Genomic DNA, 25271 nt, shown 5'->3' with positions numbered 1-25271 from the left:
GCTCATGAGGATTACTCGCATGCACAGAGAGGACAATGGATGCCATGATCAGATGTGATCCCATTCAGCTGACAGGAATGAGCTAATACACGCTGATGACCCCCCAACCTCTTGCTCTTAATTCTCAAAGGGATGCAGGAAAAAAAGCTAAAAAAAAAAAAAAAAAAAATCTCCAAAGCAGCAAAATATCACCAGACGGTCTAGAGTCCAGTGAAAAACACATATATAATTGAACAAAGCTTTTTCACAGCAAGGGCAGCACAATATTAATTATTCAGGGTACAACAGAGTTATGTAAATCACGCGATAACAGTTGCAGGAGTAGTTTTCAGAAGGATTCCTATGGGGAAGCAGCACTCATGTGTATTCCCTCATGCACTGGCAACAGAGCACTGGGGTGATTGCATGGAGCCAGAAATATTTGAAAATCTACATGAAAGGGGACAGCCGGATGGAAAATCTATGGCCTTTGCACTACTAGTACATTTACATTGTTTTCGGAATTCATGCCACTTGCCCTCTACAGAAAGTGAATGGCTAAATCCCTCTATCACGCTACTCCAGAAGTATACACCATGCGGGTGAAAGCCAAGTGCACCATAATTTATTTCTTGATTCAAGGCAATTGGAAGGTATTTTCACACACTGCTATTTTTTCCGCTCAAATGCACTGAACATGCAAGTGGTTAAATTAAATTCTTGCTTCTTTCTGTCGTTCAAAAAAATCACAGGTCTGAATTTTGCTGCAGAGAAAGCGACTGAGACAGTAAATGTACCAAAAATCAAATCCACAAATATTGTAGCTAGTAAAACAAGCCTGTAATATTACTACAGGAACAATATATACGCACTGCATAACAATCGGTGAGAGCTCCCTAATGATTATGATAATTTCAATACAGAGGTCCCCTATAATATGCACAAGGCTCTGTTAACATGTGGGGTAATGAAGGGGGAGAGTGGTACATTTTTGCCTAGCTTTTTCTTCTAATCGATGGATGTACTTGACACAGTTATTTTGTATTCACAAGTCTAGATCATCATCATATCCAGTGCTCTGTAGAGCGAGTAGCCAGCAGTGAGCTCAGTGCACAGGTTGCCTCCAGCCACAATCAATGAATTTCTGTGCATGGTCACTGCAATACGAAATTGGATAACAAGATATACATGTCAAACATCTGTATCTTTTGGAAGAACTTCAGACAAAGGCTTGTAAACGTTGCCCAGGCTCTGTCGTTATACTTCCATATGCAACTCTTCCTGTCCCCCTGCACAGAAAGCTGCAAATTAAGGTATTGCGGAATTTAAAACAGAAGAGAAAAGAACTCGAACTAAACTTTACCTTAAACATTCCCTTCCACCAAAAGAGAAAGGTATTTGCTATGGCTGAATTCACAGAGGACTAAAGCAAGATTTAGAACCATATTCATTGAAACAAGGGCTGGATAATTTTATAACAAATAATAACCTTTGCAGTATACAAGCTATAAATGGTACGAAGAATAGGGCTACGCCGAGCCAGGATGTCTGTGGAAGCCCCCCGAAATGCTACGTACAATCAATTACCATTCTGTTAATTTCTGCAGAATTTAAGGTTTAATTTTTAAAACGACAAAATGGTTTCTAGCTATCAGGTTTGGGAGGGGCACATAACAGAAAGCCCCGCAGAACGTTACCCTATGCGGTGTTCTTTTACTGAGTCCGCAGGTAAATGACCAGAAATAATACCTCGAGGGCAGGTGTGAATGAGCACATCTTCGCGAGCTGATGACTCCGAAGCCTAACAACAAAAATTAACTTACCAGCATGGTTAAGTTTTTTCCTGCAGACTGTGTTAACCAAATCCTCCAGCTACTCTGGGAGTGTGGACAGAACCTGAACACTGCCACTCTTCCCAACCCCAGTTACATGAAAGTGATCACTTGTCATGTGCCAGGGTGTACATGCATGCTGATCACGGACAGGGGTCAGGAAGGGATTTTCCCCTTACCCACACTTCAGGCACTGCACAACTCGATAATTACTGGTATTATAAAATACTACCTGGTTTGCCTTCTTTTGAAGTATCATCCGTTAGATACTGCTACAAAAAGCATAGTGAGGCCAAGATAGCTAGGCAGCTATAAAAAGCAGGGAAGGAATGAGTATTTGTTTAAAACAATACACCACATTAAAAAGTATGATTGCAACATACAGGTACTGTGCTTACAAATTCTGGTGGGATTGCTGATTTATTAATTGATTTCCAAAGATTATGATCATTCCTAATGCACACTTTATACTTCTATAGCAAATTTAATCGTGAGGCACCACACAAATAATGTGCTGAATTTTCTCTTCAGAAATGCCATGCAACCACAGTATTTCAAATGGTGTGAATGTGGGGAAAGTCTGGGCAAAATCTGATCCATTAAACTGTATGAATCTCCAGTGAGGTACGCAACCCATTTTACAGATGGAGAACTAAAGCAGAGAAAACTTCAGTGACTCACGCACCTAAGGTTACACGGGTTACATCTACACTTAGAGCTGGAGGTGTAAATTCTAGCTTGAGGAGACAGTCGCGTTACCACTGATTGATCTAGTGCACTAAAAATTGAGTACAGCCACAATGGCGCAAGAGGAAGGAGGGGCTGGCCACCTCGAGTACAATCCTATCCAAGACACAGGGCATGTACGTGGACCAAATGCTGAGACCCCAAGTTCCAACCACTAGACCACATCTCCAGATGGCTGTAACTAAACTGTTATAACTTTACACACAATATCCATTCATTGTAATGAAGGCCCCATGTCGTCACTGCTAAAATAATGATCAGACAATGGACCTGCTATTTATACAAATACTTTTAGGCACAGTCAAACACTTGCCTGACAAATGCAGTTCTCAATATGCAATCCTGCCACGATGAGTTATAGACACCAGGGCAAAAGTCCACTCTTCCCAATCTGTTTCTTTTCTCTCCTTAACTACCTTCTTTATACAGCACTATTTTAACACCAGAGCATTTAAAAGATGCCAGCAGAGAATTATTTACAAGGCCCAGCTGTATATACATGGCATATGCAGGAATCAGTTGATGTGACAGAAGTCCCCAAAAGCCTCCTTCTGCTTCTCATATACTATGCAAGAAATAATTTCACATCATTAAGCCCACGCAGAATGTAAACTACCAAAGGATTTGTTTGTCAGAATTCAGTGTGAACAAAACTCTCCCTTTCTACAAGAAAAAGACGACTGCTTTATAAACTGGACTCGGAATGAGCAAACCCTTTGTTCTTCAGGCAGCTGGAATGACAACACAGTGAGAAGGTAGCAGTATGGCCTAGTAGGATGCACATGGGTTTGGATACCAGGGACTCTTGAGTAGTAACTCCAGTGCTTTGAAGATTTAAAGTGCTCAATATCACTGTACACAATTTTAAGGACACTTAATTCTTCGGACTTTGCAGTGGTGGATGTAATATAGAGAGAGAGTTTTGGAAGTAATATTTTCATCATGGCCTGTGGGGTTTTCGTTCTGGGTCTGGATGCCTAGGCCTGGGATAGAGTTCTCCTGTGTCTTTTAGTTGTTTAATGTGCAATAAGTAAAAATAAACAGAAAAACACTAGACTTACAAAAAGCCTTTCTTGTGCAAGAGCCATGGTGGAGTCATTTATCAAGACTCTTATTTCTCACATTAACTTCTCTTCTGCAGTCTTTGGATTTATTAGAAAATATTAATGCCACTGACTGGCTGCTATATGGAGGCGTAACATAAATTAGAGTAGACTTGTTTATTCCATAAGAAAATCTCACCAGGTAAAGTGAGAATAAATGGTGTGTTTGGGAACACAAAGGGATTAATAAGCAATAAAAACACTATACTCTGGTTCGTTCCCAATATCAATAGATTTTAAAGAAGAATTCAACACAATCAGTGGCAACATTTATTAACGTACTGTACAATGCCATGACAAAGACTCATATAGATTTACAAATATTTCTGGCTCCATACAATCACCTCGCAATCAGCTGCAATGGGAACTAATTGGCACCCTGGATCTGAGTCTTAGCAGGAAAGACAAGGATTGAATGGGTCATCCTCTTAACATACCCGAGAAAGGGTAAAACACAACAGTGGTGGTGAAGGGGCTTGCACCGTCCCTGCCAGTCGATGGATGAATCGTGACCCCAGAACATCAATCCAATACCCTGAACCACAATTTCACTCAAGATTAGTAAAATGAGAGGAAAGCTTCCTTCAGTCTGTTGATCAAACTGATACCTCTCTACAGGAACAATGAATTCCAGTTATATTTATTTACTAAACATTCTTCAAAGGCTAACCAGCTGCAGCTGCAATACAATGCTTTGATTACCAATGTCAAAAAGATAGAGCATGAAATTAACTTCCCCTTATTCAGTGGGCAGAGAGAAATGTAGCTTCACGCTACACTAATTCGGTGCTCCTGGTATGAGAGCTCCCCATTATGATGTCTCGTCAAATTAGAGCCAACGATACAAGGGTGTCGTCTCTATCCTCACACAACGCTATATTTTGTAATTAAGACTGCCCGGAAACAACAGCCTTGCTTATGCAGAAAAGGTCAGGAACGAAAGCCATATTTTTTGCAAGCTAATTGTAAGATGCATGAAGCCAATTATCACAGTAGCACCACATATGGCTAAGTAGGAAGGATTTTATAATTTTGTTAGATGCCTTCGAGACAAGTCAAAGTGTCAGCAGGGCTCCCCATGGGGCCACAGTGCTCTGTTTTGTTTGGGCTGCTGGGAAACTGGGAAGCATACAAACCCACAAGGGGAGAAAATTAGAATCACTACAAATCCCAAATTCCAACTGACCCCACTTCCTTTATTATTTTTCTTCATTCACTGGGACAGTTCATCTTGGCTTAAAAACGTCAAAGGAGAAGATCAGCCTTTTCTTCAAAGGCACCCAGTACAAATTCCCTGTCAAACTAGGAAGTCAGCTTGGGTAAGTAACATAAGGAAAGTCCCTACCTGTGTCCTTGTGAAGGTCAAACATGTCTATGTTGGATAGCCTCAGAGGCACAAAATGCACCCCACACTCCCCACCCCTCCACACGGAAACAACTGAGCCCTGCCCGTCTCTGTAGAAGGATTGACAATAGGCCGATCTTCATTCCGTTCACACTCATTAAGAGCCTTCACTGGGTTTCCTTAGACAAAAAATTCAAGGCAAACAATACTGAGACGAGGTGTGAGCCCCCCATCACCCTGAGAGTAAATGCTCCCATCACCATTACACATAAGAACAAAACTGCTAATTCCACTCCCAGCATTCCTTCAGCGAATCCCCAGCCAGGCAACTGACTCAAGCAAATACCGCCCCCGTCATCCGTCATTAACTGCAGCATCAACTTGATTCCAAAGGGGAATAAATACTATTGTCAACATGGTGTAAACCTAAGCCACCTGTATAAGGGAAGTTATTGTATTTTACATGGTTGAATACTTCCGTTTCTAAAGGAGAACCTTTGCTTCTGATTCAGTGCTTCCTGTGAATCAAACTACAAAGAACCTCTTGCTATTAAGAACAGCTTCCCTTCTTTAATGTTTGAGTACCCGGACTCTATGTTTATTTAATACTGTGATAAAAGAGGATGAACACTACCTTTCAGTGGAGAACAGATATTCTCTTCCTGCAAAGCAGCTCCCTCTTTCATTTTACCATAGTCTTCCAAGATAGCCATTAATTAGAGACCAGTAATTAATTTTCTGGTTCATGAAATATTGTGCAAAGGAATCCCATTAGCAGGCTGATTTGCATATTCCTAGACAAGGTTGCCTGGAAATAAGTGCAGGTACTACAGGAGGCCAGCAACCCTATGATGCCTTAAATCTTAGCCACATGTTATTGTTCACTGATTGGGGGGTGGGAGCAGACACCATCTAGTGCGTGATAAAACGGACCCAATTATCTGTCAAATGCTCCTTGTTTCTCTCTGTCCTAGAATGTTGTGTTTTGCATTTCAATCCCTGATTGTTGATAGAGCTAAATGGTTTTCATACACGGTGTCATCAAGTTTGACAGCCTGAACAGTGCATTCAGAAAGCAGGCTTGTCATCAGGCCCGTTTGCAGTGTTCAGCGCACTATTAGTTCACTTTTGACTGAACACCCTGCTTTTAATAACTGAACCTGCCTGAAAACCCTCACTGCCTCATGCTATTCAAGTAAGTAGCAGGAGGAGAGCGCAGTATGGCACTTCCTAACGCAGCTCTGAAAGGCATTCATGCATTCCAGGGCTAGCCAGTGGCCTAGTTCTGCAACGTGAGTCATCCTCATACAGGAAATAAAGTGACTCTCTCAGACTTCACCCTGGAGGTTCAGAGGCCACCGTATTCTCATCAGGCCCAACCACCTTCACTATGATAGAAATGTACCCGATCTGATTCCTGGAGAATAAACAATTGCTATTTAAATCTAAAAAAGATTTCATTTTCAAATGTACTTTACTAGCACAGTGCAGCTTTTTAAAGTGATAGATGCTCTACTGCGGTGCCAAAAGAAGTCTTTCAAGTGCTTGAAAACCCACAGAACTGACAGCTTCAGCACAGCACCAGGACTTAAACGTGTCATAGTTCGGTGGTTGCGCATATTCTCTCCCCCCTGGGGGCTGTAAATAAGAATCTATGATAGAGAAAAGATTTTGGGGAGGGGGGAATGCTACTGTAAGTCCTCAGTGCTATTCATTAAATTCACTGCTGCATCCCTTCCAAGACTGAGGCTCATTTAACAATTGGCCATATGTTCAGTCTTTTGTAGAGACACAAAAAAGCTTAAATGGAATGTTATCTCCTGGAATTATGTAGAAAACTTACAAAATAACCACAAACCTTTGTAATTGAGTGTCTCTTAATTTTAAATGAGTTCTAGGTATGCACAGAAAAGTATACTCAGGAGAGATCAATACTGGAATTAAACAATTTGGAGGGTTATTTATTTTGCTGATTTACTTCTGTATTTGTTCATAATAGAAGGTACAAAAGGTCCCAAGTGCTTGATGAACTTACATCTTTACATAGAAGTACCATATGATCATTTTAACAGGCTACAACAGTGGTTGTCTGTATACAGAAGGAGCTGATGGGATTTTCCCCTTTCACACCATACAAACATTTAGGGGATGTTGCATTGCTAACACCCAAAACCCCATTAATTTCAGTGGGTTTATATCAGATTAACAAGCACAGGGAAATAAAAGTGGAAAAAGTAAAGGAATGACATTTCACCAAGTCTCTGTAATCTGACGGTATTCATGCAATGAAAAGTAGACTGTACAACTGCCTAGTCTAACTCTTCTCTAGTTTATATAACGATTTCTAACAAGACAGGTATAAATCAAAGCCTTAGATATGAGAGATGAGAAGTCCAGGCCCTTAACCTTGTGTGGAACACTAGCTGCAGCTGCCATGTAGTCACCAAGATCCATAACTGCAAAAATAAAAACCCCAAAGAAAAAGAAACCCAATCTCCAGCAACAAAAATCTTACAGCCATGACATCCAGAGCCAAATAACCCATCCTGTGCTAAACAATCAGTTGTGAAGGAAAGTACCACTCCATGCTCAGTCCCTGGAAAAATCATGGAGCAGGTCCTCAAGGAATCAATTCTGAAGCACTTAGAGGAGAGGAAAGCGATCAGGAACAGTCAGCATGGATTCACCAAGGGCAAGTCATGCCTGACTAATCTAATTGCCTTCTATGACGAGATAACTGGCTCTGTGAATGAGGGAAAAACGGTGGACGTGTTCTTCCTTGACTTTAGCAAAGCTTTTGACACGGTCTCCCACAGTATTCTTGCCAGCAAGTTAAAGAAGTATGGGCTGGATGAATGGACTATAAGGTGGATAGAAAGTTGGCTAGATTGTCCGGCTCAATGGGTAGTGATCAATGGCTCCATGTCTAGTTGGCAGCCGGTATCAAGTGGAGTGCCCCAAGGGTCGGTCCTCGGGCCGGTTTTGTTCAATATCTTCATTAATGATCTGGAGGATGGTGTGGATTGCACTCTCAGCAAGTTTGCAGATGACACTAAACTGGGACGAGAGGTAGGTACGCTGGAGGGTAGGGATAGGATACAGAGGGCCCTAGACAAATTAGAGGATTGGGCCAAAAGAAATCTGATGAGGTTCAACAAGGACAAGCGCAGAGTCCTGCACTTAGGACAGAAGAATTCCATGCACCGCTACAGACTAGGGACTGAATGGCTCGGCAGCAGTTCTGCAGAAAAGGACCTAGGGGTTACAGTGGACGAGAAGCTGGATATGAGTCAACAGTGTGCCCTCGTTGCCAAGAAGGCCAATGGCATTTTGGGATGTATATGTAGGGGCATTGCCAGCAGATCGAGGAATGTGATCCTTCCCCTCTATTCGACATTGGTGAGGCTTCATCTGGAGTACTGTGTCCAGTTTTGGGCCCCACACTACAAGGAGGATGTGGAAAAATTGGAAAGAGTCCAGCAGAGGGCAACAAAAATGATTAGGGGACTGGAACACATGACTTATGAGGAGAGGCTGAGGGAACTGGGATTGTTTAGTCTGCGGAAGAGAAGAATGAGGGGGGATTTGATAGCTGCTTTCAACTACCTGAAAGGGGGTTCCAAAGAGGATGGATCTAGACTGTTCTCAGTGGTAGCTGATGTCAGAACAAGGAGTAATGGTCTCAAGTTGCAGTGCGGGAGGTTTAGGTTGGATATTAGGAAAAACTTTTTCACTAGGAGGGTGGTGAAACACTGGAATGGGTTACCTAGGGAGGTGGTAGAATCTCCTTCCTTAGATATTTTTAAGGTCAGGCTTGACAAAGCCCTGGCTGGGATGGTTTAGTTGGGGACTCGTCCTGCGTTGAGCAGGGGGTTGGACTAGATGACCTCCTGAGGTCCCTTCCAACCCTGATATTCTATGATTCTATGCTAGTCTGTTAATTCAGTAAATTAAATTTGATTTTTGTTTATTCTTTTAAAAAGGAATTAAACTTAATTTACTGAAGTAAAAGGATAACGTGGAGTTGGAGTTGAGTTCATAAAGAAAAACTGGACTATTTCATCTGTAGGCTGCCAGTTCAAATCCACCCCAGCTTGGGAGAGACTGAAAGTTATCACCACCTGATGGCTCTCTGGGGGCCTCAGAGCAATGCGTCTGGGGCTCAGTCTAGCTTCCAGGGGACAGGTTGGCACGTCAAAGAAAAGAGCTGCCACAGCCAGCTTCCTTGTTAACTCAGCAGAGAAGACAAAGTTGGGAGAAAACATGGAGACCTACGGACTTTAGACATGGCTCCTTCCAATTAAGGTTGAGGTGTGCGGTTGAGAGACATGTAGCACGGCTGCCCATGCTACACCCTTCCTAAGGAAGGGAACTTCCTTCTGCCAGGCTGAGAATCCAGCATGCTGGACAGCACTGAATTCAGAGGATATTTTTAAAATACCCTTTGTTGTTGTGACAAAGCCCCAACACAGGATCTTTGCCATTCACGGGATGTTTCCCAAGAACACTAGAGAGACTGAACAAGGCTCTTGCACAGATCCCAGACGGGAGACGTGGCAGTCCATTTGAGTCAGGCTGAAAGCCATAGGCACGTCACATGCCAACAGATGGTTAATTATCTCAATTTTATTGTGATTTAGCTCCAAGACAGACCGAGTGGGCCATTACTTATGTTAGCAAGCTTGACTGCCTCACCAGTTATCGGAGGGCACTCTTGTCCTCCCATTTCTCGATGACCAAACCAGCAAATCCACTCCCTCACCCTCCTGAAAATCCTCAATTAAAAGGAAACGCTACAGCTAGGGACTATCATTTGCTCCTGAAGTCAGACCCTGTCAATACATTTCTGAGAGTTAGAGCACTCAGATTTCAGGACACTGTCAACAGTCATTACAGCAGTGATCAGAGAAAAAACACAGACACACAGTTTTCCCTTCTAAATGAGGGCCCCAGCCCGATCCCACTGAGATCAAGGGTGGTCTTCCCATTGATTTCAGAGGAAGGAGGATCAGGTACATTGCTTATAAACTTAAGTCTAAAAAAAAAAAAAAATCCCATGTAAAAGGGCTCAACTCCTGGGAGTCTTCTTCTCTTCGAATATATTTTTCAAAAGGTCAGTATAATAAAAATCAATTGGAAATAAACTAACAACAGTAATTAATGACTACCACAGAGCAATCCTCCTCCCCCTTAGCTACCCAACTCCACTCTCTGTGACTCAGACCTGTCCTAAGCACTAACTCATCACGTATTTTAAAGGAAGAAGGGGGGGGTCCAATTAAGGAGAACATGTTAGCCAAATGCTTGATTTGTGGCAGATTCCAAAGTGGCCGATACAAAGACAAACATTCAGCACTCCACAATAAGAACTTTGTCCATCACTGTAATAAATCAAGCCGCAGCCGCTTTTACTGAACCCTCTTTTACCGCTAACGAGCAATTTGACTAGCCAACAAATGGACAGGAGGGCTCATTCCACAGCCCTCATTTATACCTTGCATCTGATTGCACCAGATTAATGCACATCTCCTGATGACTAGTTGCTCATACTGGGTCAGATTCTGCCACTCTTACGCGGAGTAGAAATCAGGGGGGGATTTTCACAGAGTAAGGTACTGCTCAGCATGAGCAAGGATGGCAAGAGCTGGCACCTACCACGCAAAACTCGGATTTTATCCACCGCAACTTAGTCAATTCAGTGTAAGACCGAAGTGAGCCTTGTCCGGATCTACAGAATGGCAGACCGGTACTGATTCACATCTCTCTCCAGACAACATAAAACCCAACAGAGCGAGGCACATGGGAAATCTTTGCTACAAGCTAATGCATTGATGGGCTGTCTGTGGTATATTTTACACAGCACTTTGAAGGATTCCTCAGACATTCTGCAAGAAAAAAAACAATCAAAAGGGGTCAGCTGAGAGTTCATTAAAATTTATTTCCCTGAGGATCAATTGCTCTGCGCACATACACACACACACACATCCCGCACTGTCCAACTTCACAAATAAACGCCTGGATATGAAAGTGGAACCTTTGCAGATGCCATTTCAACTTCAGCCAAGAAGAGAACCAGCATGTCAGAACTGTCATCCCTCCTCTAAGACCAGCTCTCTGACCGTCCAGGAGAACATGGCCTCTCTCTTTATGCCAATATAAAGTATGAAAGCCAGACTGTTGTAAAATTAACAAGGCAGTTCTGCACAGGTGCCAGTGAGACATTCTGCCAACATTTCCCATGTTTAATAATGGTTCCTGGTTTTGTTTTGTAACAAAACTCCCATCACACAGACTTTCTCCCTATTGTGGTAGGTAACCACTTGCTTTTTGCAATATAAATAATGTATTCAAGTTCATATGCATATGTCTGTTTATATAAAAGAAAACATATGGTTTATCCATTTACATCCAGACTCTGTATGCACTATACGTGTGTGTGTCATGCTTATATCGTATTCTGTCTGGCTGAATCTCAGAGTGCGTGCATGCACACACTATTTATTCACTTGTACCATATACAGCTGGATAGACAAGATGTGTGAGAATCAAAGGAAAAAAGCAACTAAGGTTCATGATACATAACAGAGATGCTGACACACAGACTCAACTACAATCTGCCAGGGTTAATATTTAAGACACACACATTTCGACTGTATCCACTGCTTTGCTCACTTTTGCCATGGCATCTCTTTCCCAGCAAAATTCTATGAAGCCCTGGTACGCACAAATAATGCATGGTTATTGCAGCTTCTCACACCAGACAGGAAGGAGAATCAGCCTGGAATACAAGATGGAGTCACCAACAAAATGTTTAAAAGGCAAAATGTTCTGATCCAAGCTGCTTCCTCTGAAACACTACTTAGGTCACAGGGAACACAAGGAAGCAGTGTGGAAAATGAGCAAGAATGGTGTGAAACCTTCATGTCTTGTTATATACAGAATTCAGTATATTGTGCTTTTTGTAGACATGGGAACTTGCAAGAGTATTAAGTTAACAGTCATAACAGAAAACTTGGGGTGTGGCTCCGAGAGGCTCAGCAGATGCAGCTGAGAGATTTCTCTCACCTCTAGGAGAACAGCAGTCGACAAAGACAACCCTACATAGAAAAGGAATATGCATCCGATGAAGTGAGCTGTAGCTCACGAAAGCTTATGCTCAAATAAATTGGTTAGTCTCTAAGGTGCTACAAGTCCTCCTTTTCTTTTTGCAAATACAGACCAACACGGCTGCTACTCTGAAACCCTACATAGGGTTGCCAATTTTGGCTGGATGTATTCCTGGAGGTTTCATCACAGGACATAATCTTTAATTAAAGATTAATCTGCAATTCCTGGATATGCCAGGACAATCCTGGAGGCTTGGCAACCTAGTCCTATGCAAAACGATATTAGTGAGTATTGTGGATCTGACCCAACTATCAAAGCTCAACAGGCTGGGCACTTGCATTCGAGAGGAAAAAAAGCACTGCTTGGTCCCCTACAAGTCAAACCCGAGTGCATGTGGCCGGAGGTGAAGTTTATGAGGCAACGCCTGCACTAACAGAAGCCCTTGCATTTTCAGTTCCTTCACTCTCCTATGCACAACTACCTGTGGCTGTGTTCACTGCTAGTGAATGTCACTTCTACTCCTCCCCATCCCTTAAGACTTACACTGAAAACCTACAACAGCCACTCAAAGAACCCGCCAATATGAAGGCTGTGGAAGGTCTGCTTGTATCTGACAGCAGACTAACAACCCAAGAGCTCTAAGACTCTCACCCTGGGAGAGAGACTTATCCACAAAAGGGAACGGGAAAGGAAGTTACAAGTCCTAATTTGTGGTGATTACTCTGGGGTCCTTGACCTGTCCTGCAGGGGTGACAAACAGTAAAGTCCCCTCCCCCATGTCGCTAATTCACACAGAGAAACCAACCTTCTAGCTAGATTTTTGATGTATATTTTAAAGAAAACGGTGTCTAATGCAGCCAGCTCTTCCTCTGAGAGCAGCAGAAACACAGGCACGTCCCCTGATGCCTAACTAGACTCCCTTGGCTTCCATGCAGAACACACTGCCCTACTTAGAGTCCATGGGAAAATCTCAGCAGAGGCATCAAATCTGCTCTTCTTCTCCATATGCTAACCTCCGGAATACAGCACTGCACTGGTCAGCAAAACCCTTTCACTTTCAGATTCTAGAAGGAGAGATGCCTGTAGGCAGCACCAAAGAAAAATACAGACCACTTGTTGTCATTTATGGGGCTTCAAAAATTAACACCCGTTTCCCTACCCAAATAAATAAAGCCAAAAATAAAATGTTGTCATTGCTTTTAAAACGGAAGTACAAAGCGGATTTCAAAGCAAAGACTACACCACGTTTTAAGCCACTATTGCTACAACATGTTCCCAACAGTTGATCTACATCATCCTTAGCATCTGGTCATTGCTATTTTTCATACATGGAGTTTTCTTGGCTTTCTTTTCCTATTGTGTCACTCTCTACTGAGACTCACTTTAAAGCTGAAAGGTTTCTCTTTTGCAAGCAAACGTTTGGTTCATTTCCATGATTGGTCATAGAGTCAGAGTTAGCCAACTCTGACCTCGATCTGCGAGAGTCAGTAAACAAATATGTTCATATAGAAATACGCATCACTCTGTGTGTGTGTGTGAGCGTGAGAGTGAGAGACATGAACACACACATATGTACATCTATAAAGCAGATAAAGGGCTCTCTCACTGGCTCATCTCATTCCAGCTCAGAATGAATAAAAACTGGATTTCACCCCCTTTGATTTTGATTTTGTTTTTAATCGGTCTCTCCTGCGAGCCATCCCACGTCAAATGCTTCCTCTGATCCATCTGCACATTCCGCACAACCCTCTTCCGAATGAAAGCTCCCGTCATGGCTCAGGAGGAAGAAGCATCCGATGGATCCAGCCCAGTAACTGAGGGGGGTCGATGGCCAGAGGCAGGAGGGATTTGTGGACGTGATAAGTTGATATGGTTAAACATTGCTGTCTGCAGAGTGTTGTGTGACCCTGTAATACTCAATGTAGTACAGCCTGTCAGCACCTCCCTCCTTCAGCCTCATCTCTATGCTTCTGTAGCTGCATCTACGAGCTATTTGCATGCCAGAGCAGGGGCTTAGAGTTTATCATCAAATTAAAAAAAGTAGACTAGATGGCTTTCTAATCCTGATAGCCTAAAAAGGGTGGATTTGCATTGCATGCTCGCCTGCAAATTAAAATCTCCTCTCACTGTGATTAAATGAGCCCACTTCTACTGCACATTTAGCCCTATGCTCCAAGTGAGATGAGCAGTATATTAGCAAGCCCAGGGAAATCAATAACCTCATTCTCTCTCCCGCGCGCGCGCGCACACACACACACGACGCGTTCCCTTACCTTTCATTGTCCACACTCCTGAAGCCAGGTAAAATGTGCCGGAAGCTGCTGTTCCTATCAAGCTTGGGCTGGCTCTTTGTCCTTTTGATGGAGCCTTTAAGCCGACGGCTGAGAAACCCCTGTGGGGTGAGACAAGAATACTAAATTATAACCCCCCCCCCAAAAAAAAAACAAAAAAAAAGAGCGAGCCCTTAACCTGCTCCCTTGCACCCAAGCACGACTAGGCAAACTGGTCTCTCCAGCACCCTTCAGCTGCAACTGCTGGAAGCATTGTTCGTGCTGTCAGCCCCGACTCCAAGGATTCCATCCAACATCTGCTCCCAGCGCTTGCAGAGGCCAGCAAGCTACGTAGATGCGAGACTCCCCTAAGCCTCTGTTACCTTGGCAACCATCAGCTCACATAAAAATACTGTCTGAGAGACAAGACTAGCATATTGCAACTCCCAACGAGAGGAAACATTCGGACTCGGGGTTCTGTTTGACTTAGCCTGGCACTGCTGCCAGGACTCTCTGCCAGGCACAAGACTTGCTCACTCCATGCCACCGCAATTGGAATAAGAGATTGACAATAATTCACTCACCTGTCCAAAAAAACCTCAATTGCTTGCTCCAGGTGAGTGGAACTGGACAAGGCTGTTTTAAATGTATCACCAAATATCTTCCCCCCACCCCACTCATACAATGTGCAGCTTTAGAGTAACCTAAATACACATCCTACAGGCAGTACCTGCATAGAGAGAGGACAGACCTATGCTGGACAGAGAGCATATACACTGTGCCTCCCCTCTCCCCTATGAAATATAAGTAGCAGTCACCGCAGTGCTTTAACGCTAGCATTAAATATTTTAATAGCAAAGCTTCTAATGTGTTATTTGCTTATTGCTATGAGTTAATGGCCAACATAATCTGAACGTTACATTTACTCTTGGAGCAACGTAAGGCACTAAAAGAATCATGCTGCTATGGTGCCCAGACCTTACAGGAGGGGAGAAGGGCTGAGGGGACTGGCATAGTGGCCATAAGGTAACAACACATTTAAAAGGAACAAAACCATGGTCATAGGAGCCCAGAGAGCAATTCTACTCTCTGGGACACATGGTCATAGCCAATTATTTCACAAGCTGAGATCTAGCATGTGCCTCTTCTCAGTCCTATCCTCACTGAGGTGGTGGTGACATGCTTAGCCCAAACCAGTATTCTGACATACGAGAGAGTGGAACGTCACTTGCAAGTAAATTGGGGCAGTACCCCCACCTGGGGCTCATGGAGCATGTTCGAGCCTATTCCACTTTTCCAACCAATCCTGGGAACCGGTTCTAGGTCTCTCTGGGTGACTCCTGAATATAAACTAATGCACTCCTGCATAGTGTAAATAGTCTCTCTCTCAAGAAGAGACTTGTGAGAAGAACCAAGTACAGCTAAATGAAACACAGACCTTCAATTTGTCCATTCTCAGAAAAACACCCATTCCCAAACAGTGTCAATGGGTCAGATAAGATGTTCCTGGGGTATCAGGACTGCCTGGGGCAGTGTGTGCAGGCTTCTGATTCACAAGCAACTACCTAGTTTGCAACTGTATCAAAAAAGAGACATTCAGACAGGTAAAGGTGACTCAGATTCACCCAAAGGCCATTTCACCCATGAATGAGGCATGTAACCTGTATTCACAGGCCAAGTCATTTTTTCAGAACCACTTGTTTCATTGGAATGGGGATAGAATCATAGAATCAACTGGAAGGGATCTCGAGAGGTCATCTAGTCCAGGCCCCTGCACTCAGGACTAAGTATTATCTAGACCATCTATAGCAGAACGTGTCACCAGGTCATGCTACAAGAGAAATGTACAAGACAGTGAAGGCCCTTTCAGAAAGCACTGTAGCTGTGGAAAATATAGCATTTTCCTCTCTATGGAACAGGGAAGCGAGAGGAAGCCCAGTAGCAAATCTGGGCGTCTTTTTAAAAAAACCCAAAACAGTAAGTCTCAAAGGTTATATCCTCATCTATTGCCTCATAGCCTTGCCAGACCACTTATCCTTTCATGCATGCCTTAGACATCCCCATATTTGCTATGTCACTCTACAGTCTCTTGCCTGTCCAGCACACAGAGAAACAGACCTTTTGTGTGTTACCCAACATTAAACACAAACAGAGTGAAATTCACCTCAGAGAAAAGCCAAGGGAATTTAGCCCACACAGCAGTCCAAATCTAGTTGTATAATCACTGGCCTCAGTGGGGTATCTGGGATCTGAAAGGGAGGAAGAAGCATTTCACTACACCAACATAGCCTCTCCGTACCATTATTTCCTCCAAGGCAACCGAAAGACCCAGCAACCTTCTCTTGGACATACTGTAGTTTCTGCCATACCAGATCAGACCCTCAGTCCATCAAGTGTGGTCTCCTAGTATGGGCAATAGCCAATACGTGATGCTTTGGAGGAAGGTCAAAGGGGAAAAATGCAACTGGCTAATTCTGCATTCTTCCCTAACCCCTGTGGCAAACCGGCTTCAATCCAGAAGCAAGAGATTGTACTGCCTTTATCTCTGCAGGCCTAGCTACAAATATTATATGTCGTAATTTTATCAAGCCACTTCTTTAAAATCCAGTGACAGCTTTTAACTCTGGACAGGGAACTGAGAATGCAACAAACATATTTTTCTGTAACAAATTATCACAGCCATCTCATGCTATCTTACATTTCACATCTTGACAATTGCTAGATGATTCGAGCAGGGCTTGGAAATTAAAATTGAAGATTGCAATAAGACATTACATTCCTTCTGTTCCCCATTGTTTTAACATTCATCGCCACCAGCCGGAGAACACACTGTGCCATTTTCAGTTTTCTTTGCCAGCTTCAGTGGGAGAATTAGATGTCAGAGATTTTAATGCCGGTAAATTATAACAACACAGTAAACTTACGTAGTGTGTGTTGTTCATACATAAGGAACTTTACAAGAGTGGGAAACTATTATTTCTGATTTTTATAGATGGGGTAACATAGACCCAGAGTGGAGAACTGGCTTGCCCCAGGGGAAAAAAAAAAGAGAGAGAGAGAACAGGAATTGGTTTCTTGGGCATGTCTGCCATGCTTTTGTGGTATAACAACAAGTAGAATAAGACTACCCATCTCATCTTCACTGGTGACCATAGACAAGATTTGAACTCTGGTCTCTACAGGGGATGCTAGTTGCATCTTCCAGCACCACTACTCCTCTACTCCAGTCTTGCTACAATCTCCTTGAGAGTCCCTAGTGGTTAGAATACAGTATTCAGCTGTCCTCTGTATGTTGTTTATAAATCTTAGATTGAGAGTTCTTTGGGGCAGGGTCTATTTCTACCTCAGTGTGGGCAGCATTTAGTACTAATAAATAAATGATAGGAAACACTGTGCTATTATCCTAAATAGATTAAATATTCAGAAGCACAAAGACAGTTTAATAGGCTATAATACAAATGACAATCCACAGAAAGCTGAAGGAGAACAAAGGATTCCTCCAGAAACAAACACACTAGAAAGTCATCAGAAACAACAACCTGTATAAGTCCCCTCCTCAACATAACTCAACTTGCACTCCTTGAGCTCCGACGTTACAGAAAGGCCAGAGGAGCTCAGTGTTTTCATAAAAAGGCCAATGCACCTCTTTGGCAGTTTCCCTTTACAAATCAACAGCAGAATTCCAGCACAACGAAGACTTGGTCTCCCTCCTTGGCACTTCAGGCAGGTGACATAGCTAGAGCCTGGCACGGGCTATGCAAAGAGGGATTTCCCCACACCACCACTATGCCAACGCATCTCAAGCCTGGTGGCACACTCCTGCTATTCCAGAAGGGAGATTACCTGCTACACTGATGTTGGGAGGGGCTTCCAGGAGGGAGGCAGAGGGAGGGAGAGAGTGGAAGGGAGAGAGACACACCCCGACCCTAGGAGACAATTTGCTAGAAACGTATGCCAGGATTTGAACATATGTCTCCAGTGACAAATGGCAAGTGCACTAGCCTGATGTGCCAACAAGCCCCTTCCATAATGCCATGCCAACCGGCTTTCCCCAACGCACACACCAAACCACCAAGCTTCTTGCCCTTGCGTGACACCTAGGTACACTCTTCCTGGTCTTTTATTAGAGGAATTCTTAACTGGATGGAAAGCTCTGTTTAAGATGTACATATGGCCAAACTCAGGGCCTTATCCTGCACTGCGCTGAGGGTGCTTAGCACATGACAGAACAGTACTTCCTCCGTGGCCAACACAGCTGCTGCCCCAGACTCTTATCAGGCCTTGTCAGGATGGAAAAAAGCAGCATTTAGTGTATAAACAATCTCTTTAATGGTGATGGGCATGAGCAGGTACAGCAAAGAAATACCTTTCCAATGCTGCCAGATGGACTAGTTCCATCAGCTTGACCCGCAAAGCAGCAGTGAAAGGGTTAAGAGCTTGTGGACGCTCCCTCCACTCAAGAAGTGATCTTTTCGGGGCAGATGCAGCCACTCTGGCCAGACTAGTCTGCAGCGCCACCTGAAAGCTGCCCGGAGAGCTGCTCTGTTCCAACACCTGTACAGGGAGCTCAGGCACAGTGCTCCATTGCCTAGAAATAAAAAGATGTCCAGGTTCCCTGCTCTGCAGCTAAGCAATTCAACTTTTGCAAGTGGAAGGGGCTTGGCTGTTCTTGGTTTGTCTCCCTAAACACAACTGTCCTTATCCAGACAGGAGATTGAAATGATAAGACGACACAGGGGGAAAAAGAAACAAATATGTTTCCTTTGAGGAACGGCTGCTACCCTTATCTGCTGCTGAATCCACCGCCCCGCCTCTGAAAACAAGAGAGGCAAACTTCAAAACAGGACAGTTAATCTGGATGTGATCTGGGTTCCTTCTCCCTACACCTTTGGACAAAGCTTATTCATAAGCAGTTAAGACCCCACAGGCAGGAGAAGAAAATTAGGAAGATAAGCATGAAGTCCGAGCTCTCCTTTCACAAGGGATGGGGGAGCCACTGAATATCGACTGTTTTCCCCAGGCAGTGGTGTTTTTAGCTGAAATCTCACTCCTGAGTGTAACAAAAGGCACAAGAGTGCATAACTGCTACCAGCATCCCGAAACCAGCCGGGCCTGTATGTCATCGCAGTGTGGCATGGGAAAGCATCCTACTGCAGAGGAAGAAATAAGGCAGCTATCCCTAGACGTCTTCAAGAGAGGATTGTAGAATATCTCCGTGAAAGTTTCAAGACCTCTCAGGAGGATACAAGGGACATCCCTATGTATGTGAATGGCTGCACAGGCCCACCCGCTCCCCCAAACCCCACCTAACCCTAAAGGGGAACAGAAAGTAGATACCAAGTCTACCTCCATTTTTGTACTGCAACCTCTTCTCATCCAAAAAACCCCAAAACAATGAGAAGTCGATACCTGTGTCATGTTGGGCTGGGTGCCATCTTTAAATTTAAAGATTGTTAGGGAAAACACATGCACACTCTTACCCGAGGTTCCTTCCCCTTCATTGAACACCTCCATGCTCAGCTGGTATGACTGGTAGACCGTGGTGGAGTCTCAAACAGGTTCTGGCTTGTGGCATAGCTGGACTCCCTAGCCCCCCTTCTCCTGTTCCTCACTCTTCAGGCAGGGATCTTGGTCTAGGGCTCCTCCCAGGTATCCACAGCAGTCTGCGGAGTGCTGGTGGGGTCTCCACCAAACATGGCATGCAGCTCATGCTGAGAAAGGCTGGTCTGCAGCTCAGCATCAGATCAACTGTTGGCCTCCCTAGCCTTGTGGTACACCTGCCACAGTTCCTTGGCTTTCACACAGCACTGCTGCTGACGGATGTGATATCTCTTTGCCTGCATCGCCCCTGCAATTTTTTTTGTAGATTCCCACATTTCTACAGCTGGTCCGTAGCTGGGCCTACACAACCTCTTCTCCTCTCAGGCCCAGGAGAGCCAACACCTGCTGTCTACTCCAGGCAGGAGCCCGTCTTGTCTCTCACAAACATTATGACAGCACACAGGACCTCTATCCCATCCAAAAGCCACACACACAGTAAACAATAAACTGACATGTTCAGAGAAACCACTGGATTTATTTTTTCCTAGTTTGGTGTTAGTTTCATGGTTGACTTCAAGTAAAACCTCGCTACGTATTTTTCAAAGATCTTCTGTAATGTGTTAGCTACTCACAGTAATAAAATTGCCAACCACAGCTGAAGTTTCACATGCAAATAGAAAAATCCCAGTCTTAAATAAATGATTACCTGTCATTATTATTTTGTACCTCATGATGTCCAGTTTCTAGGGAAAATGGATGATCTGGTGGTTAAGGTAGAGAAGGCGCCCAAGGTCTAGTCCTTGAAATGCCAGACTTCTTGTATGACCATGGGCAACTCTCAGTCTGGCTGGGTCTCATTTTATTCTGGAGACTTATATTATGTTCAGGCACTTTGGTCTCTGAGTATGTCAGCTCCTTGCAAAGATTTAAGTTGTTTGGGGCGTAGACCATCTTTTTGTTCTCGGTTCGTACAGCACCTAGCACAATAGGGTTCGGGGCATGGCTGGACTCTTGGTACTAACACAATACAAAATGGTAATAAAATAGGAATAAGTATTCTTACAAGCTACTTTGAAGCTAAATTAGTGGATGATGTTTGCGAAAGGTACTGAAATACATGATAGGAAGCGATCAAATTACAGCTAAAAAATAGTGATAGTCTTCTAAACTCTACTGAGAAAAAAAAGCTCCATGCACAAACCAAGTTCCACCCACTTGAGACACCAAAACAAGACCTCACTCACAACAGAACTTCCAACTATTATTGCCTTTCACTTTTCTGGCACACCGATCAACCATGAAATATTGACATGTAATTGCCATCATTATACTTCAGAGTTAACATGCATGTGAAATGAATATAGGCAGTTCACACTTTGTAGAGCTATCGTGTTGCTGTCTGGAGACTCAGGTGAACATGCCAGTTTATGCTTGAATCACATTAATGTTTTCTTCACAAGTATAAGGACCAAAGACTTAACTGTTTTGTTTGCTTTTTAAGTTAAATCTTATTTTCTGAAACAGAAGATGGCAGCCTTCATGAGATAACAGTGGCTCACTGAAATGACATCATCCAACCTCTAGTGCTGGATATTGGTATTATAAAGCGAGACGGAAACAAAATCAGCACTATGGAGAACTGTCTGGATGCTGCAAAGACAAGTTCATTAATATTTGTGTTGTGAAGCAGCTGGAGATTCTCAGATGGAAGATGCTAGAGAAATGCAAAGTATTATTAATTTCAATGGACAAACAAGTGAGTTATCTTTGTGATCTTCAGAATTTGAAATGAATACTGCCCAGGAAAAAGCTTTCATTTTAATATTTCCTCGTTACCATGACAAAAATACCCAGTGTACAACTCCACCATTGCCTTGTAGAACATGTCTGTATTCAACTCCACCAGTGAGCACAAAGATAAAAGATAAAACCAACAGAAAGTTCAAGAGTGAAAAGTTTATCCTGCAAGTCTGAAGGGGGAAAAGCAAGCCATAAAGCAGACTCCTTTAATTGATACAAGTAAGCAAGTGAATTTCATGTATAGAAGTAACCTTCAGAGATCAAGTGCCTTTATATTTGTTTAGAATCTGGGGGATGCTCTTTTGAATAGATCATATATCATTTATTACTGTTGACTCTTTCGATTTAAACTTGTAAGTTAAAAGCTGTTCCCCTGTCACTGTCATCCAATTCTATTCCTGTCAGAAGTGACAAAGGGCTCAATTCATGAATTTAAAAAGCAGACAGCCTCTGTCGAGTCACCTGCCTGAGAGTGTGCATTCTCTGCATATGCCATTTTTGCATAGGCATATTAATGAATAGTGTAGAGAGAAACGTCATAGCCTCACCAGAGAAATCCAGGTGTCACCAGCTGCATGAAAATTCCCACGAAGTTAACCTTACAAGTTACCCTTGCAAACTTCTCAGGTGAGGACCTCTCAGATTCAGATTGCATCACAATGCCCGGCTCGTGCTGATCGACAGAGTCTGCCTCGCATGTATGGCACTGGGTCTTGGGGAGAACCCTTCACAAGTCAACAGAGCATTAGGGATCAGAGCTCAAAAGGAGAAAAATACACACTTCTCCTGGTCCAATGACTAGTGTATCTATTAAGACAGCCATATGCACAACCCTTGCAGAAAGCAGAAAACCTGTACACACGCAAGAGGGTGGCAAGATCTCAGATTTATCTTTTCATGCTTTCATGTACCTACCTCAGCTGCTATTCCCAGCCACCCTGTAAACCCATAGAGGAATGTCCATCTGAGGTGAAGTGAGGGGCACTTATGCCAGGTGACTAGGGCAAGCAGAGTCCATCCATGCAGAACCAAGTTGCAATGACCCATGGAATGTTAATATATCTGTGTCCAAAGGGGACCAGGAAAGCCTCTCTCTCTCCCCCATACACACGAAGGCTTAGGATGAAAGCCAATAGCATGAGAAAATATTTCCAGGAACATTCCATGTGTCCAGTGACAGATGCTTATCATAGCAGGTCAAAGACCCATCACTCCACACTCTTGCCAGGCATGGGCCCTGGCATGCAGAGCACCTGGGCAGACATTGACATACAATATGGGAGTGCACAGACATGTATATTTGTGAGTCAGGCCACAAAGCAGTCTCAGAATGCAAGAAACAGTGCAGCTTGTTAAGGGTTGCCTAGCAACAATGCCCTTGTATGACAAGAGATTAATACAATTTGCACCGTCATTGAAATACTTAGATCAGTCCATTGGAAAAACTGGAGGAAAAGGCACCTAGGAGCCAGCTTGGGTCTAGCCAGGACGACAAGACTGGGAACATTTAGTGAGAACGAGCAGGGGTTAATCAGGAGGCTGGGGATTTTAATGCAGGCAAGTATCATTCAATCACATAGGAAAAAGAAAGAAAAGCTCTAGCAGGTCACATTTTGTCCCTGCCCACCTCCAGCTAAGGCATGGTTGCGGTTTACAGCCTATTCGCCAGTGCTCTGCTCCATCCTGCTTTAAGTGTCCCAGGCCTAGGTGTTCCACTGCACCTTAGGGAGAGGACTCCCCTTTAACAGGCTCTCCCTGCCACAAACCATGACACACATTGTTGAGGACTCCAAAATGACTCCACTTCCCAGAAGTCTTCGTGCCTTGAACATCATAGATAAGAACGCTGTGGCTTGGCCTGACTGACTGCATTCACCAAATAAATAAAATATATTCCTGCCAGTACATTCACCCTCCCCCAGGGACTTTTCTTGATCCTCAACCTAAACTTTCCTCTGCTCAATTTCATTCCATTGCACCTTTCCCTCTGCATCGGGAAGTAATGCCCCTCTTGGCTTGGCATGGCCACCTCCTAAGTACTCACACTCAGCTGTCACTCCTCATACTAGTCACGGATTGGACAAGCTAAGTGTGCTTTGTGCTCTTCATCTTTCCTCCAGGAAGGTGCAGGTCTCTGTGAAAAGTTCAGGCAAGCCAGGACCCTATACTGGAGGAATCAAGTCCATGGCTGCACTCCTTGGGTAGTGCTGAAGGGCTGCTCGGTTACACAGCAGAGGTGTTCACACACTGAGGAGCGGTGGCAATACAAGAATCTGGATCGACAGAGAAAGATCCTGTCGGGAGCAGACAGAGTGCGGACTGCATCTTGAGGCACTCACTAGGGAGGGATCATCTGGGTCTTCAATTTGGCCTCTTCCGTTCTTCTGGCAAAACAAAAACAACCCTGCCCTGCACTGTTTGTTCTCTGGCCCATGATTAGCATACCGCCAACATTTCACAGCCGCACAAGGCAGAGAAATATTCCCAAGGAAGGTAGGAGCAGGGTAATTGGGCAATCAGCAATGAACGATGCAGGAACTACTATGAGAATGACCTTGAAGAACAGAAATGAAGAGCAATCAGAGAAGGCATTGCCCAGGAAAGTACCATGCCAGGGCGAAACAGCCTCCTCACAGACACGGTGTGCTGGCTCTCACAAAGAAGAAACTGCCTTTGTCAAACTTTTTGCTGCTGTGACTCATCATCTTTGGTGCTAGATGAGCTGAGCTCTCAACACGCACACCACATCACTTTCTGATGACTACAGGGGCTTGATCCTGGTGAGATGCTGAGTGCCTCTTCTGAGGTGCTGAGCACCATCTCCCCCACCCCAAAGTCAAAAGGAGCATGCAGAGCACCTTTCACAATCAGGCCCACGTTAGCAGCTTTGGGACTCTTCTTCCGTTCCACAGAGCCAGCAGAGTGGGGATTCAGAGCATTGCACTCCTTAGCGCTTTCCTTGGCGAACTGGCATGAAATCAGGGCCCTGAATATTTTTACTCCTTTAAAAACAAATCATCATCAACAAACAGAAATCCAAGCAAAGCAACGGCACGACCACGACAGGTGCTGAACTTCATCCCACCACTGTTATCGCTGCCCCTTGATCGCGCTGGTATCCTTGTCTCTGCACTTGGTCCAGGTTCTATTTGTACCTATTTGAGGCAGGAGCTTGCTCTTCTTACTCGTCTATAAGGCACCTACAGCAGCTGGTGCTATGGAAATAATAAATACATCTCTCTCAAAGCCAGCCCACGTCAGGAGCCACTGAGGGTCTGTCTATGCTGCAGGGCGAGGTAGGACTGCAGACATCCCCCAGCTAGCTCTGATCTAGCCGGCTCAAATAATACCTGTGACAGCAGCAGCTCACAAGGTCCCCGACAGGCTTGTGCAGCCCACGCTGCAGCAGCTTCGCTGCCGTCACTATTGGAGCGAACTAGATCAAAGCTAGCTCGGGTATGTCTATACACGCTGCAATAACGCCTCTGACTGCAGTGCAGACAGACCCTAAAGGTGGTTACTAATCCAATTGTTACTGAGTGGAGTT

The 25271-nt window shown here is 44.0% G+C and overlaps 1 protein-coding gene across 6 annotated transcripts in view; it reads right to left on the bottom strand.

The window, feature by feature from the left end:
* Nucleotides 1-25271, bottom strand: part of DAB2IP (DAB2 interacting protein) — a 323093-nt gene that overhangs the window by 172841 nt on the left and 124981 nt on the right. For 5 of the 6 annotated variants that reach the window (XR_012642104.1, XM_074973725.1, XM_074973722.1 and 2 more), the window contains one exon: nt 14387-14505. The exons of the other annotated variant lie outside the window; for it this stretch is intronic. Coding sequence is in view for 4 of the 5 variants with exons in the window: in XM_074973725.1 (XP_074829826.1) it covers nt 14387-14505 (119 nt within the window). In the remaining variant the exon portion in view is untranslated. The remainder of the gene's footprint in view (nt 1-14386; nt 14506-25271) is intronic. 6 annotated transcript variants of the gene reach the window in all.

This window comes from Natator depressus, chromosome 16 (genome assembly GCF_965152275.1).
Source record: "Natator depressus isolate rNatDep1 chromosome 16, rNatDep2.hap1, whole genome shotgun sequence".
NCBI classification, from domain to species: domain Eukaryota; kingdom Metazoa; phylum Chordata; order Testudines; family Cheloniidae; genus Natator; species Natator depressus.
This window is presented reverse-complemented; position numbering and strand designations above follow the sequence as displayed.